General features: G+C 41.7%; 1 protein-coding gene across 4 annotated transcripts in view; it reads left to right on the top strand.

The window, feature by feature from the left end:
- The window catches only part of LOC311077606 (uncharacterized protein), a 280,579-nt gene extending 257,217 nt beyond the window's left edge, over nucleotides 1-23,362 (top strand). For 2 of the 4 annotated variants that reach the window (XM_084106172.1, XM_084106171.1), the window contains 2 exons: nucleotides 16,507-17,578; nucleotides 20,222-20,428. In XM_084106172.1, coding sequence (XP_083962298.1) covers nucleotides 16,512-17,578; nucleotides 20,222-20,357 — 1,203 coding nt within the window. In that variant the 5' untranslated portion in view covers nucleotides 16,507-16,511 and the 3' untranslated portion in view covers nucleotides 20,358-20,428. Of the gene's footprint in view, nucleotides 1-16,506; nucleotides 17,579-20,221; nucleotides 21,325-22,573; nucleotides 22,668-23,058 lie in introns of those variants that run through there. The other 2 variants (XM_084106174.1, XM_084106173.1) reach the window with 2 other exon arrangements.
- The last annotated feature ends 4,636 nt before the right edge of the window (nucleotides 23,363-27,998 follow it).

Genomic DNA, 27,998 nt, shown 5'->3' with positions numbered 1-27,998 from the left:
TACCACTTTGTACAATACAGGTTCCCAACAATTCCTACCCCTCGCTGATATACAATTAGTTAAAACAATTATCTGAATAAATGCAATCTGCAATTTTGGGCAGAAATCTAGGCTGAGATGGGAGAAGTGAAATCAGAAAGTGTTTTTTTTGTGTGTGTGTGATAAAAGTCATGCATTTAGAGAGCATGCTAAACACCATATAACAATGATTTTGGTATATAATCATATCAATAATAAAAGTAGTATTAAAATGTTTATTTTAACAAATAGTCTAATTTTCTACCATATACAATTGAATAAAAGTAGCAGCTAGCTAACAACAATTTGCTTTTTTCTAGTTTCACCTCACTTCAGTCTGAACTAATTGATTCAAGTAATTTACTACTCAGACAATATCAATACCCTGAAAATACTGTGAATTATTAAGGCTTAAATTTCTAACTAACAACTCTTGCTAAATGGGGTAAGCACACTAGCATTCTCATTTCAGAAGTGTTCTGAGTAAATGATTATACACCGATTCCATAGTTCAGTTTTGGACAGATCAGTTGTTTTAACCAGTCATTAAAATGAATCAGTTCAAAGGAATTATTAGGGGATGGTGGCAAATCGGACTTTAGTGGATGCACTGTGTGCAAATCCCGGCTGTTAAGACATCGCCAAGATTCTTGTCAACACAGAAACACTTCATTACTGGATAAATATATATACTCTTTTTTTTATTGAACATGTGGTTAATGTCAGCTGCATCATGTGCATAACGCTTGTCAGAGAAGAGGCAATGTTTTTTGAGCACAATTCACACCCAGCGGTAATTTAGGCAAAGAAATCTCAGAATGCGTCACGTGTAACATTGATTCGGTCGTCCGGCCTTTTAACATTGTGTCGGTTAAGTTGATTTTGATTACCGTAATATGTGTGAGGGAGGGAGAGAGAGAGAGAAAATACTGCTGTGAGTTTGAAGACAGAGAGAGTAAGCGCACGAGGGAGGAGCTCTTTTCTCTTTCTCTCCCTCAGGTAACATGTGCCCTGTCACATCTACATCACTCATAAATCACAATAACCCATCAAATAAGGCTTTGGCGGGACAAAAATTTCTTCTGTTTTTGACACAATTATTACGACACAATTATTACAACACAACTGAACTGAACAAACCATTTTATTTATAACAATCACTCCCTCCATACATACATAAAAAAAAAAAAAAAAAAAAAAAAAAAAACTTATTTATACACCAATAAATAGAAGGGTCTGCCAAACATAAAAAAATAAAGTGCACTGTTACTAAAGTGTCTTTGTTTAAAAATAAAAGCTTTGAAGAAGTAAACAAACAGGTCAAAAATAAAGCACAAAAAATATTCTAACCAATTGGGAAAAGAAATCTAAATCTAAATGACCTGAAAAAAAAAATTGCATAGCTATTTTAGTGTAGTAATATTCCCAGTTGAGCAGAACTAGGTTGTAGTGTAGAAAACAGAGTCTTTAAGCATTCTGCCCTGTAAGCCTGCTTCGTTTGTTTTCATAAATGGCTCCCACTTCACTGAAGACTCGCGCACTGGGCACTGAAGACGGTGAGGGGCAAAGGAGCCAGAATGGGGAAGGGGAACCTTTTCTCATTTTGTTTTAAATAGCGTAAAAAAATAAATAAAGAACGAAACGAAACGCAATATGTGGCGGCCTAATCGCATAATCTGTGTGGGAAACACTGAATAGTATGCAATATCTGTATCGCAAAGAGGTGTGATAAATTACATTTATTTTATGTGCCAAGCATTTGTGTGTTGCATGCATTGGTTGTTTATCCAAATTCGACCAATCAGATGGAGCCTTACTATCTTTATACCCGCCTCCCCAGTAGGTGCTATTATGCTATTGGCTAGATTGGGCCCAAAAGGGGAACCTAGTGGTTCAGAGCAGAGAGAGTGGAAAATTAAAACTAATGGCGGGAGTAGACAAGCGAGGAAAATGACAACAGCGAAGAACCTGTGCCTAAAGAGAACTGTACGTCTGAAATATTGCAGTATTTTGGCTTCAGTAAGAGAATATGTGTCACAAATGCAGGTACTGTGTAAGGGGCCGTTCACATATCGCGTCTAAAAACGCCTGGAAAGCGCGGCCGTGCCGCTATCTCCTCCTTTCCACCAGCGCTTGCGCTCCCATGGCGTCTGTTGTTGCTATGCAACCATGAACTGCACTGAGTGCTTTCCATGATGATGAGAAAGTATCAGCCAATGATTAATTGATTTCTAGCCCTTGCATTAGCTTTACTACTAGATATATTTATTGAGATGAGAAATAAAATCCCGCCCTGTACGACTATGATCAGCTGTTCGGCCGAGCTTTCGATGTTGTTACGGAAACGCTGATCGGTTGTTTTTTGTCACGTGACCTGCGGTGATTTTGCGGCGTTCTGAAAAGTTGAGATGTTCTCATCTCTTCGTTGCATAGGCGAGCCTGGAAAAACGTGCTTCCATTATACGCCTTCATTTGACATAATGAATTTGCACATGCAAAAACCGCGATGTGTGGACATTAGTGACGGTGTCACTAAGTTGTGCCGAAAAATTGTGGCCACGATTAGAGGAAATACAACTAATCTCCACAGTCATCTGGAACGCCACCTCAGGGAGCATTATGAAGTGTAAGCCCAAATCTACCAAAACTGCTTATGAAATGCCAAGTAACAATAACCCAGTCTCACAGACAAACATTAATCAAAGTTGTGCAAGTGTAACTCCTTATGAAAAAACTGAGATATTCTTCTGAAGATCAGAAGAATATCTGTTAGCCTACCTGTTTATTTTAGTATGATCATTACATATAAATGATAACAAAGCTTAATAAAAATAGCATTTCTCTAGGGAAATGTTATATCACAAGAAATATCGTTATCACAATACTCAACATCGCATATCGCATATTTTCCCAGTATTGTGCAGCCCTAGTCTTTACTAACTTTTCTGGGCCGGGAAGTTTCAATTACATAGAAGCCTATGGAGGAGTGAGACAGTTCTCAGATTTAATCAAAAATATCTTCATTTGTGTCTCGAAGATGAACGAAAGTCTTACGGAGGTGGAACAACATGAGGGCGAGTAATTACTGACAGAATTTTCATTTTTTGGTGAACTAACCCTTTAACAATGTTAGCACCACTGTACCTGAGAACAAGAACCACTCTGTCTTTGTCAAATTTCCCATTCTTCTAGCATGCCCAAAAACATCTCAGTAATGTGCTCCCCAGTGTGTGATCCAATCATTGCTTTTGTGTTTCGAATGACTTGTCTGCGAATCCACTGATCATCAGTGAAATGGCATGTTAGACTCATTAGGGGTTCAGTTGTACCAGACCAGCAGTCTGTGGTTAAAGCCAACTTATAACCTGCTTTATCGGGCTTTAGCAGTGCTTTAACCTTCTCAACAATACTGTTGTGAATACTGGGGAACATCTCTGTGCAGTAGAACTCACTCTTTCGAGTATATCTTGGTTCTGCAGTTGGCTTGAGTCTCTGTAAGCCTTTATTTTGAACCATGATGAAAGGCTGATTGTCTGTAGCTATCATTTCTGTAATCATCCCGTCCAGTGTTTCTGAGCGGACATCGGACGTCTTCCACTTTGTCTGCTTTTCCAATCATCATAGGAAGAGAAGCTTGAATGTGGCTTGATGTCTTTGCCTCTTCAGCATCTCTTTTTTCTTCTCCTCTTCAAAGATAGTTGAGTGTATATTGAGTGTCTGTTATGTTAAATAAAGTTGAATAATTAAAGCAAAGCAAGTAGTAGGCTACATATACTTTACCTGTGGACAAAGTTGTTGTTGTCTCTGGTGCAATGGCGGGATTCTCAAAACACCCACAAGATGGCGCTGTTTATCAATTCCATATTCCATCCATCCATCTTCTACCGCTTATCCGGGGCCGGGTCGCGGGGGCAGCAGTCTAAGCAGGGATGCCCAGACTTCCCTCTCCCTAGACACTTCCTCTAGCTCTTCCGGGGGGACACCGAGGCGTTCCCAGGCCAGCCGGGAGACATAGTCTCTCCAGCGTGTCCTAGGTCTTCCCCGGGGTCTCCTCCCGGTGGGACATGCCCGGAACACCTTCCCAGGAAGGCGTCCAGGAGGCATCCGGAAAAGATGCCCGAGCCACCTCAACTGACCCCTCTCGATGTGGAGGAGCAGCGGCTCTACTCTGAGCTCCTCCCGAGTGACCGAGCTTCTCACCCTATCTCTAAGGGATCGCCCAGCCACCCTGCGGAGAAAGCTCATTTTGGCCGCTTGTATCCGGGATCTTGTCCTTTCGGTCATGACCCACAGTTCATGACCATAGGTGAGAGTAGGAACGTAGATTGACTGGTAAATCGAGAGCTTCGCCTTGCGGCTCAGCTCCTTCTTCACCACGACAGACCGGTACAGGGACCGCATTACTGCAGAAGCTGCACCGATCCGCCTGTCAATCTCCCGTTCCATCCTTCCCTCACTCGTGAACAAGACCCCAAGATACTTGAACTCCTCCACTTGAGGCAGGAGCTCTCCACCAACCTGAAGCGGGCAAACCACCCTTTTCCGACTGAGAACCATGGCCTCGGATTTGGAGGTGCTGATTTTCATCCCAGCCGCTTCACACTCGGCTGCAAACCGTCCCAGTGCATGCTGGAGGTCCTGGTTTGATGAGGCCAACACGACAACATCATCCGCAAAGAGCAGAGATGAAATCGTGTGGTCCCCAAACCTGACACCCTCCGGCCCCTGGCTGCGCCTAGAAATTCTGTCCATAAAAATTATGAACAGAACCGGCTACAAAGGGCAGCCCTGCCGGAGTCCAACACGCACCGGGAACAAGTCTGACTTACTGCTGGCAATACGAACCAAGCTCCTGCTCCGGTCGTACAGGGACCAGATAGCCCTTAGCAAAGGGCCCCGGACCCCATACTCCCGGAGCACCCTCCACAGGCCGCCGCGAGGGACACAGTCGAATGCCTTCTCCAAATCCACAAAGCACATGTGGATTGGTTGGGCAAACTCCCATGAGCCCTCCAGCACCCTGTAGAGGGTATAGAGCTGGTCCAGTGTTCCACGACCGGGACGAAAGCCACACTGTTCCTCCTGAATCCGAGGTTCTACTATCGGCCGGATTCTCCTCTCCAGTACCCTGGCATAGACTTTCCCAGGGAGGCTGAGAAGTGTGATCCCCCTATAGTTGGAGCACACCCTCCGATCCCCCTTTTTGAAAAGAGGGACCACCACCCCGGTCTGCCAGTCCAAAGGTACTGTCCCCGACTGCCACGCGATGTTGCAGAGGCGTGTCAGCCAAGACAGCCCCACAACATCCAGAGACTTGAGGTACTCAGGGCGGATCTCATCCACCCCCGGTGCCTTGCCACCGAGGAGTTTCTTGACTACCTCGGTGACTTCAGCTTGGGTGATGGACGAGTCCGCCTCCGAGCCCTCAGCCTCTGCTTCCTCAATGGAAGACGTGACGGCGGGATTGAGGAGATCCTCAAAGTATTCCTTCCACCGTCCGGTGATATCCCCAGTCGAGGTCAACAGCTGCCCACCTCCACTGTAAACAGCGTTGGTAGGGCACTGCTTCCCCCTCCTGAGGCGCCGGACGGTTTGCCAGAATCTCTTCGAGGCCGACCGATAGTCCTTCTCCATGGCCTCACCGAACTCCTCCCAGGCCCGAGTTTTTGCCTCCACAACCACCCGGGCTGCAGTCCGCTTGGCCTGTCGGTACCCATCAGCTGCCTCAGGAGTCCCACAAGCCAGCCAGGCCCGATAGGACTCCTTCTTCAGCTTGACGGCATCCCTTACTTCCGGTGTCCACCACCGGGTTCGGGGATTGCCGCCTCGACAGGCACCGGAGACCTTACGGCCACAGCTCCGAGTGGCCGCGTTGACAATGGAGGTGGAGAACATGGTCCACTCGGACTCAATATCTCCAGACTCCCTCGGGATCTGGTCGAAGCTCTGCCGGAGGTGGGAGTTGAAGATCTCTCTGACAGGAGATTCGGCCAAATGTTCCCAACAGACCCTCACAGTACGTTTGGGTCTGCCGAGTCTGTCCAGCTTCCTCCCCCGCCATCGGATCCAACTCACCACCAGGTGGTGATCAGTTGACAGCTCCGCCCCTCTCTTCACCCGAGTGTCCAAGACATACGGCCGGAGGTCGGATGAAACGACCACAAAGTCGATCATCGACCTCCGGCCTAGGGTGTCCTGGTGCCATGTGCACTGATGGACACCCTTATGCTTGAACATGGTGTTCGTTATGGACAAGCTGTAACTAGCACAGAAGTCCAATAACAGAACACCACTCGGGTTCAGATCAGGGGGGCCGTTCCTCCCAATCACGCCCCTCCAGGTGTCACTGTCGCTGCCCACGTGGGCGTTGAAGTCCCCCAGTAGAACGACGGAGTCCCCAGTCGGAGCACTTTCCAGCACCCCTCCCAGAGACTCCAAGAAGGCCGGGTACTCTGCACTGCCGTTCGGCCCGTAAGCACAAACGACAGTGAGAGACCTATCCCCGACCCGAAGGCGTAGGGAAGCGACCCTCTCGTTCACCGGGGTGAACTCCAACACATGGCGGCTGAGCTGGGGGGCTATAAGCAAACCCACACCAGCCCGCCGCCTCTCACCATGGGCAACTCCAGAGTGGTGAAGAGTCCATCCTCTCTCGAGGAGTGTGGTTCCAGAGCCCAAGCCGTGCGTAGAGGTGATCCCGACTATCTCTAGTCGGAATCTCTGAACCTCACGCACAACCTCAGGCTCCTTCCCCGCCAGAGAGGTGACATTCCATGTCCCTAGAGCTAGATTCCGCTTCCAGTGATCGGGTTGTCTAGGCCCCCGCCTTCGACTGCCGCCCGATCCACTTAGCACCGGCCCCTTACGGTCCCTCCTGCAGGTGGTGGGTCCACGGGAGGGTGGCCCCATGTCGCTCCTTCGGGCTGAGCCCGGCCGGACCCCATGGGGGGAGGCCCGACCACCAGGCGCTCGCATACGAGTCCCAACCCCGGGCCTGGCTCCAGGGTGGGGCCCCGGCTGCGCCATACCGGGCGACGTCACGGTCCTCGTTTTTTTTGGCATCATAAGGGTTTTTGAACCGCTCTTAGTCTGACCCGTCGCCTAGGACCTGTTTGCCTTGGGAGACCCTACCAGGGGCATATAGCCCAGGGTTTCCCATACATTCATTAATTTGTGGCGGCCCGCCACATATCAATGCTGACCGCCACGGATTGATTCAGATTTTTTAACTATTTAATATGGGTAAAATTGTATTTTATTCGCGCTGCTTGCTCCCCCTTTCTCTCACAAACTGACAATGGAGGCACGACTAGCCCCTCCTTCTCTTACCGCACGATCTGAATCAAAACATGAGCATGTAGAGGGCGGATTGTTGCCGGTGCTTAATGCTTATTCCCCCAGAGAAGATTCCAGAATCAATCCGGAGTTGAATGGTTAGTATAATGAACACTGTTGCTCAACACAACTCTGAGAAGTTGTCTAGATGTTAAGCGCGGTCGCGTTTCATTACAGATTCGCGCAAAACTTTTGCGATTTTTTTTCTTCTAAATATCCGTTACAACTATTGCGAAATGACGGCGTTTCCATTAACCGATGTTATGCGACTAAAACGTAATTTGTTCCTCTCGCGATCAGTCATTCCAAAAATCATTGCAACGGACGTTGGTAGGTTCATATCACAGCCACCAGACTAGACATTATATTATTATTATCTCCAGGTTCAGGTTGGTGTGTGTTGGTTTTTGTCCACCTCAATCTCCAGGTGTGCGTGTGTGTGTGTGTGTGTGTCTGAGTCTGTGTGTGTCCACCTCCAGGTCCAGTTTGGTGTGTGTGTGTGTGTGTGTGAGCCTGTGTGTGTCTGAGTATGTGTTTGGGTCTGAGTGTGTGTGAGTGTGCGTCTGTGTTTGAATCTGTGTGTGTGTGAGTCTTTTTGAATGTGTGTGTGTGAGCCTGTGTTTGAGTGTGTCAGTAAGTTTGTGAGTTTGTGTGTGTGTGTGTGTGTGTGTGTGTGTGTGTGTGTCCAGTTCCAGGTTTGTGTGTGAGCAAAATTAGCAACAAAAAGTCTGTGGAGCAGTCATAGCATAGAAAGTGTAGCAATGGCTATGTCTTTAAGTTATCTGACACTAACTGTTGGCAATGGGAATGTGTACTTGTCAATAAAAATATATGATATATATATATAAAGTTTATATATATGATGTATATATAAACATTATATATATATATATATATATATATATATTAATATATATATATATTATATAATGTATATATATATATGATATATTTAACTTAATCACCCCCCCCCCCGGTCCCCGGTCCCCGGTCCCCGGTCCCCAAACACCACACCACCGCAAATAGAATCTAATTCTGTGGGAAACACTGTAGCCCCAGACAACATAGCTCCTAGGTTCATTCGGGTACTCAAACCCCTCCACCACGGTAAGGTGGCAGTTCAAGGAGGGGAATTCCATATTCGGATATATAATTTAAACAAATCTTTAATAAACATTTAATTTCACAAACCTTGCAGATTTAATCAGATCCAGCTGTCAGATATTCTGAAGTGTGCATTTGTAGCCTTCATGACTGTGCCATCCTCAATATGTCCTACTTAATATCCTGACAGCCAGCTAAACTTTTTCCCCACACCAAGACTCTGCAGATTAATTCTTAGTTCCACAGGTTTATTGGAGTTACAGAGAAAAGGTGAAACTGCAACACACAAAGAGCAAGGACAAATTACACATGAATAAAGGCTAATTTGCACTATTACTGTTGCATTTTCGTTTGTACTCATTTTAACACTAATATATGAGAAGAAATACATGTGAACAACATTCTGGTCATTATAGCACCTTTACCGTAGCCTGGCAGACCTCTTTCTCATTGAGACGTGGTCTGGGAACCATATGTTCATTTTCTCGTATTTGAGGAGTGGTTTACGAATGCCTAAAACCGTTTATTGGGCTCTACGAATGTCTATCAAATGAGCCTGTACTTAGCTCATAGCCAATCGTTTCAATTATACCAGATGACGTATGTAGAGCGACAGAACTACGGATCGCATAATAGGACATTTAGAACCATGCGATCTTAAAGTGAACATGACCTAAATAGAAACGCATAAGAAATGCATAGCCTAATCCTGGAACACATTATAATTCTGAAATGCTGACTAAAAGTAAAGCATGTTTATCTTCTGTAACTTTAAACTTAATGCTTATTTACATTTTCTTGCTTATAACAAAACAATGACAATATTATTATGCGTGACGGACAGTCCGTGTTAGAGGTCGACCGATATGGTTTTTTTTTCAGGCCGATGCTGATCTTTTGCAATCCGGGTCGGCCGATGGCTGATAAATGCTGCCGATTTATTTTGGCCAATATTTGGCTGATATGTGCTTGTTTTTAACCTCTATTTGAAAGATAAAATGTAACACAAATAATTACTTAAGATAGACAAAATTTCACACTTGACAAATCTGCACTTGTACAGTTAAATTAAAAGTCTACAGTAGGGGTGGAACGGTACACAGAAGTCACGGTTCAGTTCATACCTCGGTTCAGACATCACGGTTTCGGTACGAGTTCGGTACAATGGAGGGAAAAGCAAAACAAAAATGCAGAAGGCTTGTGCATATCTCAGGCTGTACCACCAAAGGAAAATAAATTACTCAAGCCTTGTATTTTTAAATAAGTTTTATTAATAAAGTAAAGGCATAGGACCCGTTTATTTGTAGTGCACTGACAATAGTTTATATAGTTAATTTATTAATTAAATTAATAAAAAGACAAAAAGACCTTGAGATATGTTTGGTAATTGTACCTGAATGAATTGAAAATGAAATTGCTACATTTCAGATTAATATATTTGAAGAGTTTGGTTCCAAAACGCGATAAATCCATTTTGATTAATTTGAGTAAAAATGTGTTTTCTTTGCCAAGAATTTGGCAAGATGAAAAACGCTATTTTCTGTTTCAAACTTTCACATAGCATATTTAGGTTATAATAACAAAACAAATTCAAATCCAGATTTTGATTTTCAAAGATTTATTATAAAAACTGATCATTTTTTCCCCAAAATGCAATAAATTCATAACACTTTTTTTCCCCAAATGCAATTAATCCATTGAATCAATATAAAAGTTATTTTTCATATTGAAACTGTTGAAAATACACAACAAAATAAGTTGATCCATCCACATATGACAGCCTGAACTCGATCAATATCTTATTAACGTTACAGGCACTGGACTAAAAATACATTCAATCAGCTATCGCTAGGAAATACCTCCTGAACTTTTTTGACGGCGATCATCTGTAAAACGGCTTAGTCCTGCTCGGTTTTCGTTGACTTTGAGTAAAACAACTGAAAGTTTTTCAAAAGATCCCCTGGGTTCAACGTGTCAGCGTGACAGAAGTTTGATGCTGTCGTGTGAGAACAAGCAATAGCCGGCATTTTTCCTCCTCCCGCGCCTCGTCTTCTTAATCTCCTCACGTAAATGATTAGATTTCGATGGCTTACGTTTCTTCCCTACCGCAGAAACCACCACAGGTTCATCAATGCCGTCAAAATTATAAAAGATTTTGTTTGATTGTTGATCAAAAAGTACAAAGTAGATAGGAAAAACTAGGATGCCGGGTGTATTCAAAGCGCTGCCGTTACTGTTTACAGTGCGTGGAATGGTGCGCTGTGATTGGTTGAGAGCGGATTTATCTCATTCTGCAGAGAAAGGAGACTGGCGTTTGTCGCGGTTTGGAAAGAAAGGGAGAAAACATGACAGAATAACACGGCGGATATCGCATTTTACATAAAATTTCAAATTGACTTTTCAATACTGACCCTATACAATACTGATTTTTGCAGGAACTCAATTTTTTTAAAAATGGCGTTTATCGCGTTTTGGAACCAAACTCTTCATTTGTTTTCCTTAAAATTTTAATTAACAGCAACTTAAACACTTTGCCGTTTAAATGATGTCCTGTATAAACAAAATGACGGAGTATGTTTTTATGTTTCCACTTTTTGATCGTTCCGTTCCGTGTATTCTCCGTGTAAATTCATGCACCGAACCGTGACGCCCGTACCGTTTTGGTTCAATACGAATACATGTACCGTTCCACCCCTAGTCTACAGTGAAATACAATCACACTTTACACTGTTTGGCCAGCATTTTAACCGTGTTTAATCCAGCTAATAGCTAACGGTATGCTAAAGTTAGCTGGTTACTAGCATCACGTGCAGTGAAGTGATGTTTCTGTTATTCTAACATCCGTTTTCAGAGCATCCAAGAGACGCGCAGGTATAACAGTAGCACCGAAATGAAGCACAGAAATCCACGTTGATATTCGGTCCGGTAGAACGGTCATTAAGGCACCAGTGCCGTATTAGCACCGGGTCTGTCTGTAGCTACCCAACCTCTTGGGCCATGTCCACACTAATACGTTTTCGTTTGAAAACGCATCTTTTTCTCTCCGTTTTGGCCTTCCGTCCACACTGAGACGGCGTTTTTATTAATGAAAACGAAGCTTTTTGAAAACGCACTCCAAAGCGTATTTGAAAACGCCGTTTTCGCGTTGTAGTGTGGACTGTGAAACCGGAGGGATTTAAAAACGATGACGTAAATTTAGTCATGTGACGCATATTGTACCAATAGATTATCATGTTTATACCAGTATTGTGCCTGTTATGTGCTATTCACTTTCACACTGTTGCTAAAAATATTCTACATTGCACACTCTTCATATCACAGTCCTGCAAAGATGACAGAATTTACTCACATTTGCTGTCCTGCGGTAATACATGAGAACAGTCGCGTTTTAGACCAAACATATGGTGTCTGCGTTCGACCTGGACGCATCAGTGAATGGTGAGATATTTTACTAAATAAAATTATCCTGTCAGAAGAATTGCGCGATAACTTCATTATTTTTCCATCTGAATCATATCAGTGAGCTTTTGTGGGGTTTTACACATGCGCAGTAAAGGTGAATTTAGCGTTTTCAGGCGTTTTTCAAAAGTTTCTCATCCACACTGAAACGTCCGAAAACGCTAGTGTGGACGGAGAGCGTTTATAAACGAAAAAGCCGTTTTCAAATGTATCCGGATTAATGTAGACGTAGCCTTGGTCTCTTTTTTTATTACTTATTCCTTATTTCAGAATTTAATCCTTACAGTTTTCTCCAAGGAACTTAGCTCCTTCCTTAAGCACTGGATGAGGTCTGCTCACTCTGCTGGAAAATGACTCTAGGGGCAGCGTGCGTCGAACACGTGTTCCACAACAACAACAACACTAGGCTGCCCACAGATGCGCCCGCCTATATTGGCCGATGGCAATTATGTTAAAAAACGCAAAAAATCATCCGATTAATCGGTCGACCTCTAGTCCATGTTCAGCTTCACTGGAGACCCACGGTCGACAAACTTTCAATTCTTGCTTTCATACTATGTTGCACTATATTAAGGTGCCCACTATATATTCATAATTGTCACTGTGTGCTGGTTTTAAATCAAGTTTCCCTGTGTGCACAAAGCCATGTTGGCTACACTTTGTATTCATATTTTTTCAAACAATTTCTTTATTTGTGCAAAATAATGTATTATGATTACAGAATCAAGAAAATTTAAAATAAGTTTGTTTAGTTTAGAGATTTGATTAATTTTCAGATTGTTTAAATATTATTTTATATATAATATAATATAATATACTTATATTTAATATATATAAATCCATGGGCTTGTTCCAGTCTAGATATTCTCCGTAGTAGGCTACATTTTAAAAATGGTTAAGATCGTGATTCAGATTGTGGCTCGTGAGTTTTTTTTTATTTTTTATATAAGATCATGATATGAAATTTTTTGGAAGATTGCCCACCCCTAATATGAGGACATGATTGCATAAACATCATCTCCAGAGCTGCTTTGAGTCACTTCATGAGCTTTTTAATGCTTCAACTGAGAAAAGTACAGTGACCGAAAGGTGCAAAACAAATCACAATTACAAAAACAAAATAACAATTCAGAAAACAAAATAATTCAGAAAACACAACGACAATTTAGAAAACACAACGACAATTCAGAAAACATAACGACGACAATTCATACAAAACGGAAAAGGTAGGTATATTTTGAGAATGACGTACTTATCACTGTTTGGACGAGACACCTGTCAATCAAGAAATTTGTGATCAACTTTGTTTTGCTATGCGAAAATAGAACACATTAAACTTTACTTTGAAGAAGGACATTCATGTGCCATGATTGTGGACATGCTGGCGACATACCACATAATATTTACTATATTAATAGTGTGTCATGAGTTTAGTATGCCTGAGCACATGGTTAGCATGAGTGTTTAATAAGAAGAGCCCGCTATTCATTATAAATGGTCATGTCGATGTTATTTGAGTGTATGAGAGTACATGATGTTGTTTCAGTCTTATTTTGTTTGTAAAAACCATGAGATTAGAGTGTTACTACCAGCTGCCACACGTCATTTTGGGGATAGCTGGAGCATGAGAACTGCACAGAGAGAGTGTTAAATAGCTTGTTGATCATATTTTTCCTTCTAGTGTGATGGAATGTTTAAAGTCACTTATGTCTACAACGGTCATTACTGTAAAAAAAGTGATATACATGTTGAGAATGTATGTTTTGCTTTTGTTATGCATATTCTCTTATGCTTCATTCTGAGTAAATACACCAACAAAGAAGCCATCACTGCAATGCTCTCTTTTATTTCATTTTTCGACAAACCACGACATTAAAAGCTGCGTCGACCAGGACAGTTGTTCGGCTACCGGACAATGTGGTACTTCTGCAGAAGTTGCGTGTTAAATGTGATGACATATGCGGCTGCTGCAAGAACTCAACCCACCAGGGACAGAACAAGGACACGTCGTAGATTCGTTAGGCGTTAGGCACGTTGATGGGTACGATTTGTTTCTACCAGTACTTCCAGACAGTATCGCTTGATTCCAGTTCTGGCTTGATTGACAGGTGTCTCGTCCATTCAGCGATAAGTACGTCATTCTCAAAATATACCTACCTTTTCCGTTTTTTTTCTGAATTGTCGTTGTATTTTCTGAATTGTCGTTTTGTTTTTTCTGAATTGTTATTTTGTTTTCTAAATTGTTGTTGTGTTTTCTGAATGGTTATTTTGTTTTCTGAATTGTTATTTTGATTTTAGACTTGCCATTGTGTTTATAATTTGTTGTTTTGTTTTTGGATTTGTTATTTTGTTTTTGTAATTGTGATTTGTTTTGCACCTCTCGGCCACCGTAGAAAAGCTATCGTCATATCATTAACACACAGAAACTCAAAGATCTCAGCGGCAACCCATCAAAATAAAAGCTTTTAACTAATATTAGAAACAAATGATTTTGTTAAGCTGTAAATAAATTTAATACGTTTGAATAAGAAATGCTTTTTGATTACGGTACTAAAAACATCTTCATATTGTTATTATTATTATTAGTAGTAGTAGTATTAATAATAATATCAGATTTAAAGATATGTTTAAAAGCATTTAAAGAAAGTATGTCAAAACCCTTGGTTTTTCTTAATTTTGACATTAATTTACATTTTTACACCAGACATAGGCCTATATATTGGTTCAAAATATCGGTTATCGGTCTACTTGATCTGTAATAATCAGTATTGGCATCGGCCCTGAAAAACACATATCGGTTGACCCCTATTTCATAGTATGCACAGCGCTGAGTGTCTCACACGATCAGAAATTGTAAAACACAAACACAACTATTCTAAACACACATAGACACAATCACACATACATGGGTAAAATGAAAATGACAGAATGAAACCAGAAGCAGGAAATTAAACTATGGAAAAGTTCATTAACTATGAAAAGAACCACCAGCTTTCATCTTTCAAAGCACCTCATTAAGAGACATCTACCGCTTATTATTAAACCTCTCTTTAAAATGCGAGTTACTTGCATCTTCTCCTTTGCAGTGGAAGCAGGGTGTGACATCTTTGAAGATGTTCTCATTGGTTCCGTGAATCGATAGTTGAAGTTGTGATTGGCTTCTGCATTGAGTGAAGAAATTGTGACAATCTCTCGATGTTGTCCTTGACTCTGGTTGAGAGAGTCCTCTCTTGTGTAGATGCTCTATAAAGCCTGAGAAAAGTCCCACCTCTCAGGTTGGCTTGACCAATAAGATACTTGACCAATACTTCTAGAATTGCGATTCTTAAAAATCACAATACATATTGTATCAACACCCAAGTATCATGATAGTATTGAATCGGTAGATAGATGTATTGTCCCAGCCCTAATGAATGTAAGTCAATGCAACGAAAAGTCCAGCCCTTAAAAATGTAAAAAGTTTTTAGAAAAATGCATTTTTTATCAATCTAAATGTTGGTATAAAAATTATGGAACTATTGTATATTTTTAATGCCAGTTAGCCTCATAGCATAATTGCCTGTAAGTCATTTATTTTAAATAGGACGTAGGCAATTATGCATATTTGTGCCTATGATAGGGCTGCTCGATTATGGAATAATCACAATTATTTTGGTCAGTATTGAAATAACGATTATGTAACACGATTATTTCACATGATTTTGGGAATGTGTTGCATTTATTAAAAGGACACCTTTCAACAATTCTTAAAAAATGTGAAATTTGAACATTTATTGTACTTTTTGAACTATTGAAATAAATAATATAGGTAATACTTCAAGTATTTTAATTTTCCTGCAGGTCTACCACTTATAATGCAGGAAATTCCCCCACAAACATTGATTCACTTTAGCAAGTAGATTGTATGAGTAGCCTAAATTAATCCACACAGATTATAAAAACAAATCTATCATTTTAAAACTTTTGCAAAGACGCAATTTCACAAACCGCGTGAGTGTTCAGTGGTGCTGCGTCTTTTCTCTCTCTGTCTCTCAAAATGAGTTGGACAAAGCAAGCGTCAAAACTACGCTCTCGCGTTTAGGAGTCGGGACATGACGGAATTGTCACTTGCACAATCGGGCCAGTATTGCATCGTAACTAAAGTTGATCATTTTCACTTCTTTAAGTCTTATCAGTTTAAACATTCAAGCTGAGAGAGTTTATGGCTTCGGGAGGGGCAGAAGTGCGCGTGTCGTTCAGAACACAAGACAAAATAAGAGTGTTCTTGCAAAACAGAACATGGCAAAATTATTGTTTTTACTCGATTGTACTATTTTGGTGATCGTTGGGAACCAAAATCGAAATTCAATTAATTGCACAGCCCTAGCCTATGATATTTAAAAAAATAATAATTGGAAGATCAATGCATCTCATTCATGAAGAGTTTCAGGGACATATTAATTTATGAAAATAGGTCAAAAAGTTCATAATATTTTACATAATTTTTACATCAATGCTCTCTTATGTCATTTCACTTCATATTTCTCTTCATAATTATTTTGATGTACTGAAATTAAATTTTTTAAAAATATTTTTTTTCTTTCATTTCAGACCTGATGGAAGTGAACAAGGAGAGTGAAGAACTGAGTGAAGTGGAGGAGGAACATCATGTCAAACCTGGAGAAAAACCCTTGAGTCGCTCAAAGACTAAAAAGACATTTTTAAAGAAAAGAAGAGCCAAGAAACCATTCACCTGCACTCAGTGTGGAAAGAGTTTCACAAGCAAACCAAACCTTAAGAGGCACATGAGAGTCCACACTGGAGAGAAGCCTTTCACATGTGATCAGTGTGGGGAGAGTTTCAGTCATTCAGCATCCCTTAAAGGGCACACAAGGATCCACACTGGAGAGAAGCCGTACGCATGTGATCAGTGTGAAAAGAGTTTCTCAAGTGAACCAAACCTTAAGACGCACATGAGAATCCACACTGGAGAGAAGCCTTTCACATGTGATCAGTGCGGGAAAAGCTTCACACAAAAAAATAATCTTATGGGGCACATGAGAATTCACACTGGAGAGAAGCCTTTCACATGTGATCAGTGCGGGAAAAGCTTCACACAAAAAACTAATCTTATGGGGCACATGAAGATCCACACTGGAGAGAAGCCGTTCACGTGTGATCAGTGTGGAAAGAGTTTCACACACAAACATAGTCTTGGAATTCACAATAGAGTTCATACCGGAGAAAAGCCGTTCACATGTGATCAGTGCTGCAAATCTTTTTTTGGTGCAGCAAACCTGAAGGAACACCTGACAGTTCATACGAAGGAGAAGCCACATTCATGTTCTGAATGTGGAAAGAGTTTTTCACTGCGACACAATTTAAAACTACATCAGAAAATTCATACTGGTGTGAGAGAGTACATGTGCTTTGAGTGTGAGAAGACTTTTACTAAAGCAACCGGTTTAAAAGTGCACCAGAGAATTCACACTGGAGAAAAACCTTACAAGTGTTCACACTGTGACAAGAGATTCAATCAGTCTGCAAATCTGAAAACACATGAGATGATCCACAGTAGATGGAAGCCACATACGTGTGATCAGTACAAGACGAGTTTCGCTTTTAAAAGTCACCTGAAGCTACACATGAAGATCCATACAGTGGAGAAACCACACAAATCACGGTAAGTAGTTCATCTTTATATGCTGATCAACCAAGTCTCTTCTAAGTTAGTTTCCTAAAAGCCACCAGGAGCAACAGGACATTTTCACATTAACACGAATGTTCGGCACAAAATTCACATGAGATTTGTCTGTTCAGACACATTCAATCTCTGACAGTAGGTGGTGCTCTTGGTAATGCGGAAAAAAATAGTGCTATGCAACTTTGTTTTTGACACCCGTTTGTCATGCCTGCTACAGACTGCAATTTCGGCAATCCTCTAAGATCATTACTAGGGATGTCCCGGCATCCCTCGTGGGGATGGCACTTGAATATCTTACGTTTGATGTTCCAAGCTAAAGTCTCAAACCAACTCTCAGAAGTGAGAGGAGACCTGCTATACATACAAGGTGGCTATCCAGGTGGCCCGATGCGGGCCAATGCTTGGTTGGTGTAACTAGAGCTTTATACAAAACGGTGGCCTAGGGAGAAAACCCCTAAATGGGAGGTAGCCATCTCACGTGAAACAGAATCTGTTTGAGGCTCTCATGCATGGTGTCCTCTGAAAGATTTTGTATTTTCAGTCATCAGATTCATTTACATTGTGACTGTGTATCAGATGTAATCCACTCTGTCTGTGTCTGCAAAGGTGTGTGCCAAATGGCCCATACAGATGAATGACCCATTCAGATGTATGGCCCATAGAAACTGATTGGTGTTAATGAATAAAACGAATCGGCATTGCTCAGAGTGGATTAGCAAGTTAGATTGATCTCCTGTAGGAGTTCCTAACAGGTTTCTATTGTTTGTAGCCCATAGGCTATGTTTTCATGTACAAAGTTCTGTCTCAAGACACAGAACTTTGGGGTTAAGATTGTTGAAGGGCGACATGCTAACATCGCTGCTGAAGGACGGCTACACTACAAACCTTCAATAAATTCTTCTCCCCACAAGAACTCTGGTCAAGCTTACTAATTTTATGTATTGGAGAAATCTAATACATTGGCGAGCCACCCAAACCACTGCTCGGCCAAATACACCAAAATCTAACACCTCACTAGAGATTTCTCTATGAGATGAAGCCCACCTGTACATCACTGGGTGACCAAGATTGGCACCACCTACTACATACAGTAAACCTGATGACTCTAACACAAGGAGGTCTATGATAAGGTATGCAAGCCTACCTATAAAAAAGCTACTAACTGAAGGCCATAATATCCTAATTCTAATATTTTCCTATCAAACATACCCCTTAAATATAAATAACCTACCAAGATCATCCTGCTGCTCATAGAGCGGTGGCCTAAATTCTATTCTTCGAATGAAGGCCTACCACCCAAAAGCTAGAAAGGGCGCACTCACTACCAAGCCCGACTCCGGACCTTCAGAAGCATTCCGTTTAATCGGGAAATATCGTCATCGGTCCGGGCTTCTGGCCTGATGTAAGAAGCGCCTGGGGGAGAGGAAGAATAGAGGTGAGGCTGGATGTTATTCACCCTCAGAGGAAGGGGATCCCTCACTGACACTGGGAGTGCCTGTGTTGGATCACCTCCCTCAGATCCCTCTTCTTCCTTGAGTTGCGCCTTCTCTGTGCAGAGAGATGAACAGAGGAGTGATGTGGGCCCTTTTGGGCTCGTTGAAGACAAGACGAGCTGCAGCATGTTGAATCATTTGTAGAGGTTTAGTTGCACATGATGGAAGTCCAGTCAGAAGAGCATTGCAGTAGTCAAGCCTAGAAATGACCAGGGCCTGCTCGATAAGTTGTGTTGCATGCTCAGTTAGGAAAAGCCTGATCTTCCTGATGTTGTGTCAGGTAATTGTAAATCAGACAAAACAGTCCCTGAAGACGAAAAGAGGATGACATGTTCTCTAGGTGCCCCTTTTATACTTCCGGGTCGCACAAGTAGTGACATCATAGACTGTCTCCGGTCAATTTCGTGCTTGGATAGTTTTTCAGTTTTTCCGGTTCATGTGGAGGTCATTCCCCAATAGCGTCATCGACACAGTGCCAGTTCCCTTTCGAAAGGGAACTCGTTACTACTCAATGTATTTATGAGTTGTGAACTTTTTTGCTTAAAATTGTTAGATTTATTTACTAATTTTTGCAGTTGGTCTGCTGCTAGCTCCATTGTTTGCATCGGTTATGCTTGACCCCAATAATTGGTGCTTGCAGCTATATTTGTTCTTACTGCCAGTTTAATGCATTTTTTAAGGATTTTCCTTTACATATTTTTCATAATTTGGCATTTGTTTAGTTGATGTTTTACTTCCATTAAAAAATTGACAGTGCACATTGTATACTGAATACCATTCTAAAAATACTCATCTGAGTGAGTATTAATTGTAATAATACCACATCAGAGTAAACAACATAGGCATCTGTTCAGCGTCCAAGGCAAACTGTATTATTCGAAGCATTTGATGTGAAGCATTTTCATGTTGAGGAAAACTTGGCTCGTGCACATTTCCTGCAGCAGCTCACCGTGTGACCTCCATTATTTTCAGATGTGTTTTATCCATAGAATTGTGTTTTTCAATGGCTTCATTGAATCTGAGGATTCAGGATTGAAAAAAAAATAATGTTTTATGTGATTAGTCTGAAATATTTGTTATTCATCTTACACCGTGTCTGTTGGAAATGACACTTGTTTGTTTTTGGCAGAACTACCAGACAGCATCTGGATAAAAACGACAGACAGAGTGAGGAGAGTGAAGAACTGAGTGAACTGGAGGAGGAACATCATGTCAAACCTGGAGAAAAACCTTTGAGTCGCTCAAAGACTAAACAGACATTTTAAAGAAAATAGACGTGAAATCATTCACCTGCACTCAGTGTGGAAAGAGTTTCACAGCTAAAGCAAGTCTTGGGCGTCACATGAGGATCCACGCTGGAGAGAAGCCCTTCAAATGTGATCAGTGCAGGAAGAGCTTCGCATACAAAGAAAGTCTTGAGCTTCACATGAGAGTTCATACAGGAGAAAAGCCGTATGCATGTGACCAGTGTAAAAATAGTTTCTCAAGCAAATCAAACCTTAAGAGACACATGAGAACCCACACTGGAGAGAAGCCTTTCACATGTGATCAGTGCGGGAAGAGGTTCACAAATAAAACATATCTTATGGGGCACATGAATGTCCACACTGGAGTGAAGCCGTTCACGTGTGATCAGTGTGGGATTAGTTTCAGTCAATCAGCATACCTTAAAGGACACATGAGGGTCCACACTGGAGAGAAGCCGTTTATGTGTGAACAGTGTGGAAAGAGTTTCCCTCTCAAACATAGTCTTGTACTTCACAATAGAGTTCACACCGGAGAGAAGCCTTTCACATGTGATCAATGTGGCAAAACATTTGTTCAGGCATCAGCCCTGAAGGCACACCTGACAGTTCATACGAAGGAGAAGCTGCATTCATGTTCTGTGTGTGGAAAGAGTTTTTCACTGCGGCGAAATTTAAAAGTACATGAAAAAATTCATACTGGTGTGAGAGAGTACATGTGCTTTAAATGTGAGAAGACTTTTACTGCAGCGGAGAATTTAAAACGGCACCAGAGTATTCACACTGGAGAAAAACCTTACAAGTGTTCACACTGTGACAAGAGATTCAGTCAGCCATCAAATCTGAAAGCACATGAGAGGATCCACAGTAGAGAGAAGCCACATACGTGTGATCAGTGCGAAGTGAGTTTCTATTTTAAAAGTCACCTTAAGCTACACATGAAGATCCATGCAGCAGAGAAACCACATAAACGCAGTTTGAAATCACGGTAAGTAGTTCATCTGTATGTTCTGAGAAACAAATGTCTCTTCTAAGTTAGTTTCCTAACAGCCACGATGAGCGACAGGACATTTTCACACTAACACGAATGTTCGGCACAAAATTCTCATGAGATTTGTCTGTTCAGACCAATGCAAAAAAAAATAATCATAGGCTATGACGCAAGTTAGTATAGAAGAATTAAACGTCATCAGCATTTGCTAATGGTAAATAGGGCAAGGTGAATTGCACAGTAATTGTGGCTTTTATGTGCGTTGAATTAAAGAGGAAGCGAAAGAGGTCATGGCTTGGGAAGAGGCCATCTTGGTTGTCAATTTTGCAAATGGAGCTTGAGGAAAATAGTTTTAGGTTTTAGCACTCTGTCGCGTTGATCCTTACGCCATTTCATCTTGCATTTTTTTGGCCAGTCAGTAGACGGGTCGTAGCAACAAACACTGCTGATCATGTTAAATTTCTGCCGCTTTTAGAAATTTAGCGCAGCCACTATTTGGTCGGAAGACTGCGACAACGGCCATGTTTGAACCTCTCTCACTGTATGACGTAGCACCACGGTTTGGGAGCCACGACAACAAAAACCAGTATTGGTCCTCTTTTGTCTGATACAGTCCAAAATCCTACAATGTGTACCGGGCATTACGGAGAACATCAAACAGTATTTTCATTTCTTCAAACAGTCATCCGTATTTTCTATTTGCTTTGGTGCTTATCAAAAATAAAGAGCAGAAGAACCTTCTGCTTAGGTTTTTACGCATACGCAAGGGTCCACCCACAGTGTGCATGACACAATTTTCATCTCTAGAATAGTCGCTTTCTCCCTGATTTACACAGTCATTGCACAGATTCGCCTCGTGTAAACAAAGGAGATTGTGGCGCACAATCTGACGTCAAACAAAAGGGATAACAGCACGCTCTCTGATGTCACCAAGCTAAAATCTACGTTTTCACCATCTACATGTCAAACACTGCAATCAGGTTTTATTAAAATCTTCACTCTGGCAGGAGTTTTCAAAAAAGTTTGGTTTCAGATGCTGCGTTTGTGTGTGGATGAACAGCCAAACGGCAAATCTGCAGTTTTGAAAATATGGTTTAGATCATCAAAACAATCAAAGAAAAGTTTTGTTGCTGTGGCTTCGACAAAACCTGATGAATCAATATGTTTTTGTTTTTTACACGTGATTAGTCTGAAACATTTATTACTCACATCATATCTGTTGGAAATGAAACTTGTTTGTTTTTAGCAGAACTGCCAGAAAGCATCTTGGAAGGAGAGGACAGCGAGAACGCCAGTGATCCAGAACCTGCAGAATGAAACATCATGATACTGAAGAACAGGTTGGTGCTTTAATTCTCAAGAGTAAGTTTCAACATTTTTGTTTGACCAGCTTGAAGCAAACACTGAACCAAACTATTTAAATATTGAACAAGCAAATTGGTTGCGGAAGCAGCAGCAGCCAATCAGCTTGTGCCGTGTAGGAAACGATGTGATTTCTTACAGATTAAATGTCAAGCTCCATCTAGAGTTTCATGACCAAACTGGTGTTTTATAACACAAATCATCTTCATGACATTAAAATAGATCATAATCATGCACAGCAGTTGTCGACCAGATTTGATGAGATTAAAATGACAATTGAACTCATTAGTGATCTTGACTTTGAGCTTCACTTTTCATTTCATGTTTGTTTCTCATTTGAAATCTCACATGATTTAATGTTTCTTTTAGATCTGATGGACGTGGACGAGAAAGTAAAAACAGAAGCCAAAAAACTCACCTGCCCTCAATGTAAAAAAAAAAAAACGTTTCAAATGTAAATCAAGGCTGAAGAATCACACGAGGATCCACAGCGGAGAGAAACTTTACACATGTGATCAATGCGGGAAGAGTTTCACTCGGGCCTTCGTTCTGAAATCACTTCTGCCTTCTCATTCAGAAGAAGAGCACCAGAAAATTAAGCTTTCATGTTCAGGGAGCTGAAGAAGAGTTCTTCATTGTTTGAGAGCTGCCTAGTTCATTTTCATTTTTACTTAGTTCTGTCAGGTCCATTAAGTCAAGAACACAGACAATAAAAATAATAAAATAATTTATATTGAATAGATTGCAAACAGGTTGATGTTCCTGAATTGAAATTTGGCGGTATGGCTCTGTTCAGGGAGTCCTCTGACCTTTCATGAGCACCATGAAATAGCAGAGAGTCAGAGGACAGCAGCATTAGGGAACGCTCACACAGTTTAGGACTGTGAGAGCTAAAATATCCCCCCTGTGAACAGAGCAGGCAACATGACATAAAGCAAATGCCACGTTATGCATAAGGAGGAGCTGGGGAGGTGGCGGGCAGCAGAAGCGAGCAGCAAGCATGTATGAGCAAACTGAATGTGCTTTAAATAGGGCGTCTTGTTTGAGCTTTGGCCATTGAGCAGCGAGGGGAGTAAACGAGCTATTTCAGCTCAGCTGGAGCAGATCAGCTGACGGGACAGTGTTGTTAGCAAACAGCATTAGCAGCGTCTTGACTACCTGGCCTGCCAGAACTGACGCTGACGCTCAATTTCTGTCAGGTCCATTAAGTCAGGAACACAGACAATAAAAATAATAAAAGAATTTATATTGAATAGATTGCAAACAGGTTGATGTTCCTGAATTGAAATTTGGCGGTATGGCTCTGTTCAGGGACAGCAGCAGCAGCATTAGGGAACGCTCACACAGTTTAGGACTGTGAGAGCTAAAATATCCCCCCAAACAAAACCACACCTGGCAATCCTCTGAGATACAGAGGATGATTTTATTTTAACAATTTATATGCTTAGTAATCTACAAATATACACGGATAATTTGCAATATGTTATAATCAGATGAGTCCTGACCACCCATGAGTTAGCAGAATCAGGGGACAGCAGCAGCAGTATGTTCTGATCAGATGAGTCCCCTGACCATCATGAATTAGCAGAGTCAGGTGACAGCACAGTATGAGGAGATAGCAGCCGCATATACAGTAGGGACAGCATTATCAGCATGAGGGGATGCAGCAGCAGCATAAGGGCTCTCACATTATTTTGACTAGATGAGCTATTCCCCCCAAAACAGAAATTGTGTCTCGAACAGTGTCGTCTGAGCCACCCTAATTTAGCAATTATATTATGGTAAAAATTCTTAATTAATTACTGAAATGACTATTCAAGACCACAATAGCTAAAACATGCTGTTACCTAAAATGATCTGTCTTTGAACTGTTTTGACAGTCTACAGTGTAAGCGCTATGAAGAGATGACTAAGCCACCTTCTGAGAAACGAGCTAGATGAAGGAATTAAACAGCTTTTTACCAGCGTACAGATCAGCAGAAGCGAGCAGCAAGCATGTATGAGCAAACTGAATGTGCTTTAAATAGGGCGCCTTGTTTGAGCTTTGGCCATTGAGCAGCGAGGGGAGTAAACGAGCTAATTCAGCTCAGCTGGAGCAGATCAGCTGACGGGACAGTGTTGTTAGCAAACGGCATTAGCAGCGTCTTGACTACCTGGCCTGCCAGAACTGACGCTGACGCTCAATTTCTTATACTTCTAGTAATAATTGATTAAACTCTTTATCATTTTATCAAAAACTTATTGTTATTGTCCAATTTTTATTTTCTGCTGATTCTTCTTGCACTAGTAATAATTTTATAAATTTTGGTTCTGATAGCCAAGTATTGTGTTTGCTTCAGGGGCTTCCTGTAACAGAGTCCACTGGAGGCAAGGTTGAAGAACCCAAGTGCAGTATTTATTCATAACATAAAACGAAGGCATGGCGTGGCATGACACTTAAAACAAGAACATGGAGATGGCTTACCAACAGCAGTTACAGTGAAACAATACTTGACAAAGTAACAAGGCTAACATGAGGGCTTAAATGCACACAAGACTAATGACTAGACAAGGGACACCACAATCAAGGCAATAAACCAATCAGAATATGACACATAAGACAAGGGAACACATTGTAGGATCAGCAGGATGACAGACATAAAACAAGAGGATGAAACGAAACCAGACAAACAACATCACAACACAGCTATGCAAACACTATTCAGAAGTGTGTCAGTGATCTTAATGTTTAGTTTAACACCGTTGTTATAAACCCTTCTTTCTTTTTCTTTTTTCAAACTCTAATAGATTAAGTATTTCAGAATAATAGGCCTAAGCATGGTGCAGTTGAGAGTAAGGCAGCCAATTGTAATTTCTCAAATGCATTTTGTCATTTGTTTGGTCTACTTTTTCATATTCTTTTTGTTTTGTGAGATCTCTACATAATCTTGGATCCATGGCCAATAACATTTCCATCTCATTATCCAAGTTTTGACATCATTTTTGATTTCCTAATTTTGGACTATTTGGAGTTATTTTTCCTTCTGTTTCTGTCTATTTTTTTCTTTGCCAGAGAATAATTCTATCATGCTTTTAGCCCTATAGTTGTTGAAAATTATAGCCCTCACTATACCAAATCCAGCCTCAGTTAACCCTAAAGCTTAGTTAACTAAACCCATTTGCTTACAGGTGGTGAGGGATCTACTGTAAGCCTCTGCATGGGTCAAATTGGGGTGAGCCATCACTAGTTCCACCTCTTCATTTGTCCACCTCCCCTGGACGTTTGCAGGTATTGTTGTTGTCTCCACCCTTTCAATAAGTTGATCCTCTTCTTCTTCAGCTTGTTTAATTGTGGGATCTTCTGGTTCTTCTTGTTGGGTGGGATTTTGTACTGATGGGGGACGTTTATTTGTACTGACTTTGATTGCGGCTACCTTGTATGGCACCGTGTCATGGAGCCGGTTGACACGTGGAGAGTGTATCAAGATCAGTGGAGATTGCAGGTGTGCCTGCTGGAGCTGTTGTTGGCTCATTGGGAGCTTGGCAATGAGGGACCCAAGGGATGAAAACAAAACAAAACAAAATCCCCGTTCTGAATGAGTGCAATACAACTCACAAAAGTGAGGACGGAGATCTTCTGATCTTTTGACATGGTTTTTGGAAGACGTTGTAGGCATGTATCCAACCATGGCATGCCCCCCTCTTTGTACTTTTGGATGTGTTTGGCATATGTCAGATTGCTTCTTTCCATGTTGGCACAGATGTCCCCCATTAGTGCCGCTGCCTGAGCTTCAGTGGATGGCATCTCAGTTTGATTATATAGCTCTATATAGTCTCTTTTATTCCATTTTGCCTTCGGGTGGCGATTCTCATCCCAAAAGACAATTGATGGAAAGTACTTCAATTTGGAAAGGGCCAGCTGCAGGCACTGCTGGACGTCCTGACCAGCCGCCTCAAGTTGTAGCGCCCTTTTGAAGGTGTGTGGGTACGTGAAAGCATCCCGCTCCACCAGGTCCTTGCTGAAATCGCTGACGGTCCTGCACCCGACTAACTTTCCAAACAAAGGGGGGGTCTGCTCTTTAAGTGAATGGATTGGGATAAGATTATTACGTTCGTGCAAGTCACTTAAAAGGACTTGCACCAGGGATTCACCAATGATGAGTGGTGGTGCCTTCAGTGAATCGGTCAGCGGGAATATCCTCATCACTCTCATCTGTTTAAGTGGGTCATTGAACCAGGTGCTCAGCGGTGGTGGACATTCTCCCACGCTTGCACTTTCTGCTGCAGACAATCCAAGAAAGCCTCTCCTTTTGGTTAAGATGTTTGGATTAGTTCCATTCGTGCCCAAGCTCACAGAGAATGGCACAGAAGCTCTGTTGTTTGGCTTTCTAAAGAAAAGCTCTTCGAGAGCCAGCTCAACTTGGAAGGCAGTCCAACTGTTCATATACCCTCCCTGTCCTTTGCATTCGGTCAGTAGATTTAACAGGCTTTGAGTGAGGCATTCTGTAACAGGGTGGATAACATGCCGCAGTCCCAATTTTTGTTGGTTGTCTTTAAAGACAAGTATCATTGGAAAATCTTGCAGAAGGGCGTAGATGTCTGCTTCGTCATAAAAATCACGTGCTTCAATTCTTTCTGGGATGTTATCCTTAAGCAGAAAGACTGCCTCCATTCTGGTACAGACATGACATTTGGTTTTGTCAGCAAGGTCCCGCATGTAATCCACATAATCCTTTGCATACTTCAACAGCGATTGGCTGTGCTGTGGATTATGCAGACCACATGTTGCGATTATTCGACTCACAGGGTGCTTTGTCGTGTTTCCCACATGACAGTGAGGTGTCGTTGCGTATAGTTGTACAAAGTTTAAGTCAGAATTTGGCTCCATTCCACTGAAAACCATCTTTAGATTGGGCTCGATTGTAATGGGATACTGGTCCAGGTTCGACTGAAAGTTGCTCGCCTCAGGGATCCCGTATGCAGTGAATAAGGACCCCCTGTGTCCAACCACCTGTTGCAGTCCATGCCGTGACCACATCATCTCCATGCGGTAGTCTTTCGGACGGATGGTGCAGGCTGCGTGGACAGAGATGGGTTGAATGCTTATGTCGATCATTTCCGCAAGCTCGATGGGCTCGGGGTCCTTTTGTCCAAATTTGGTCAGTGTAACAAGGGATTGGTCTGGATTTGAATCGACTTCACCTATTGCCTCCATCAGTAGTTGTAGGACAAATGCTTGATCCTGTTTCAAGATGTGCATCCGTCCCAGATTGTAGATGTTGTTCTTCATTATTGTTTCACGTTGCTTCTGTTCTGGTGGCAGATTCTTA

Source organism: Abramis brama (assembly GCF_963993115.1).
Source record: "Abramis brama genome assembly, chromosome: 1".
NCBI classification, from domain to species: domain Eukaryota; kingdom Metazoa; phylum Chordata; class Actinopteri; order Cypriniformes; family Leuciscidae; genus Abramis; species Abramis brama.
The sequence above is the reverse complement of the archived record's forward strand: the minus strand, read 5'-3'. Positions and strand labels throughout refer to the sequence as shown.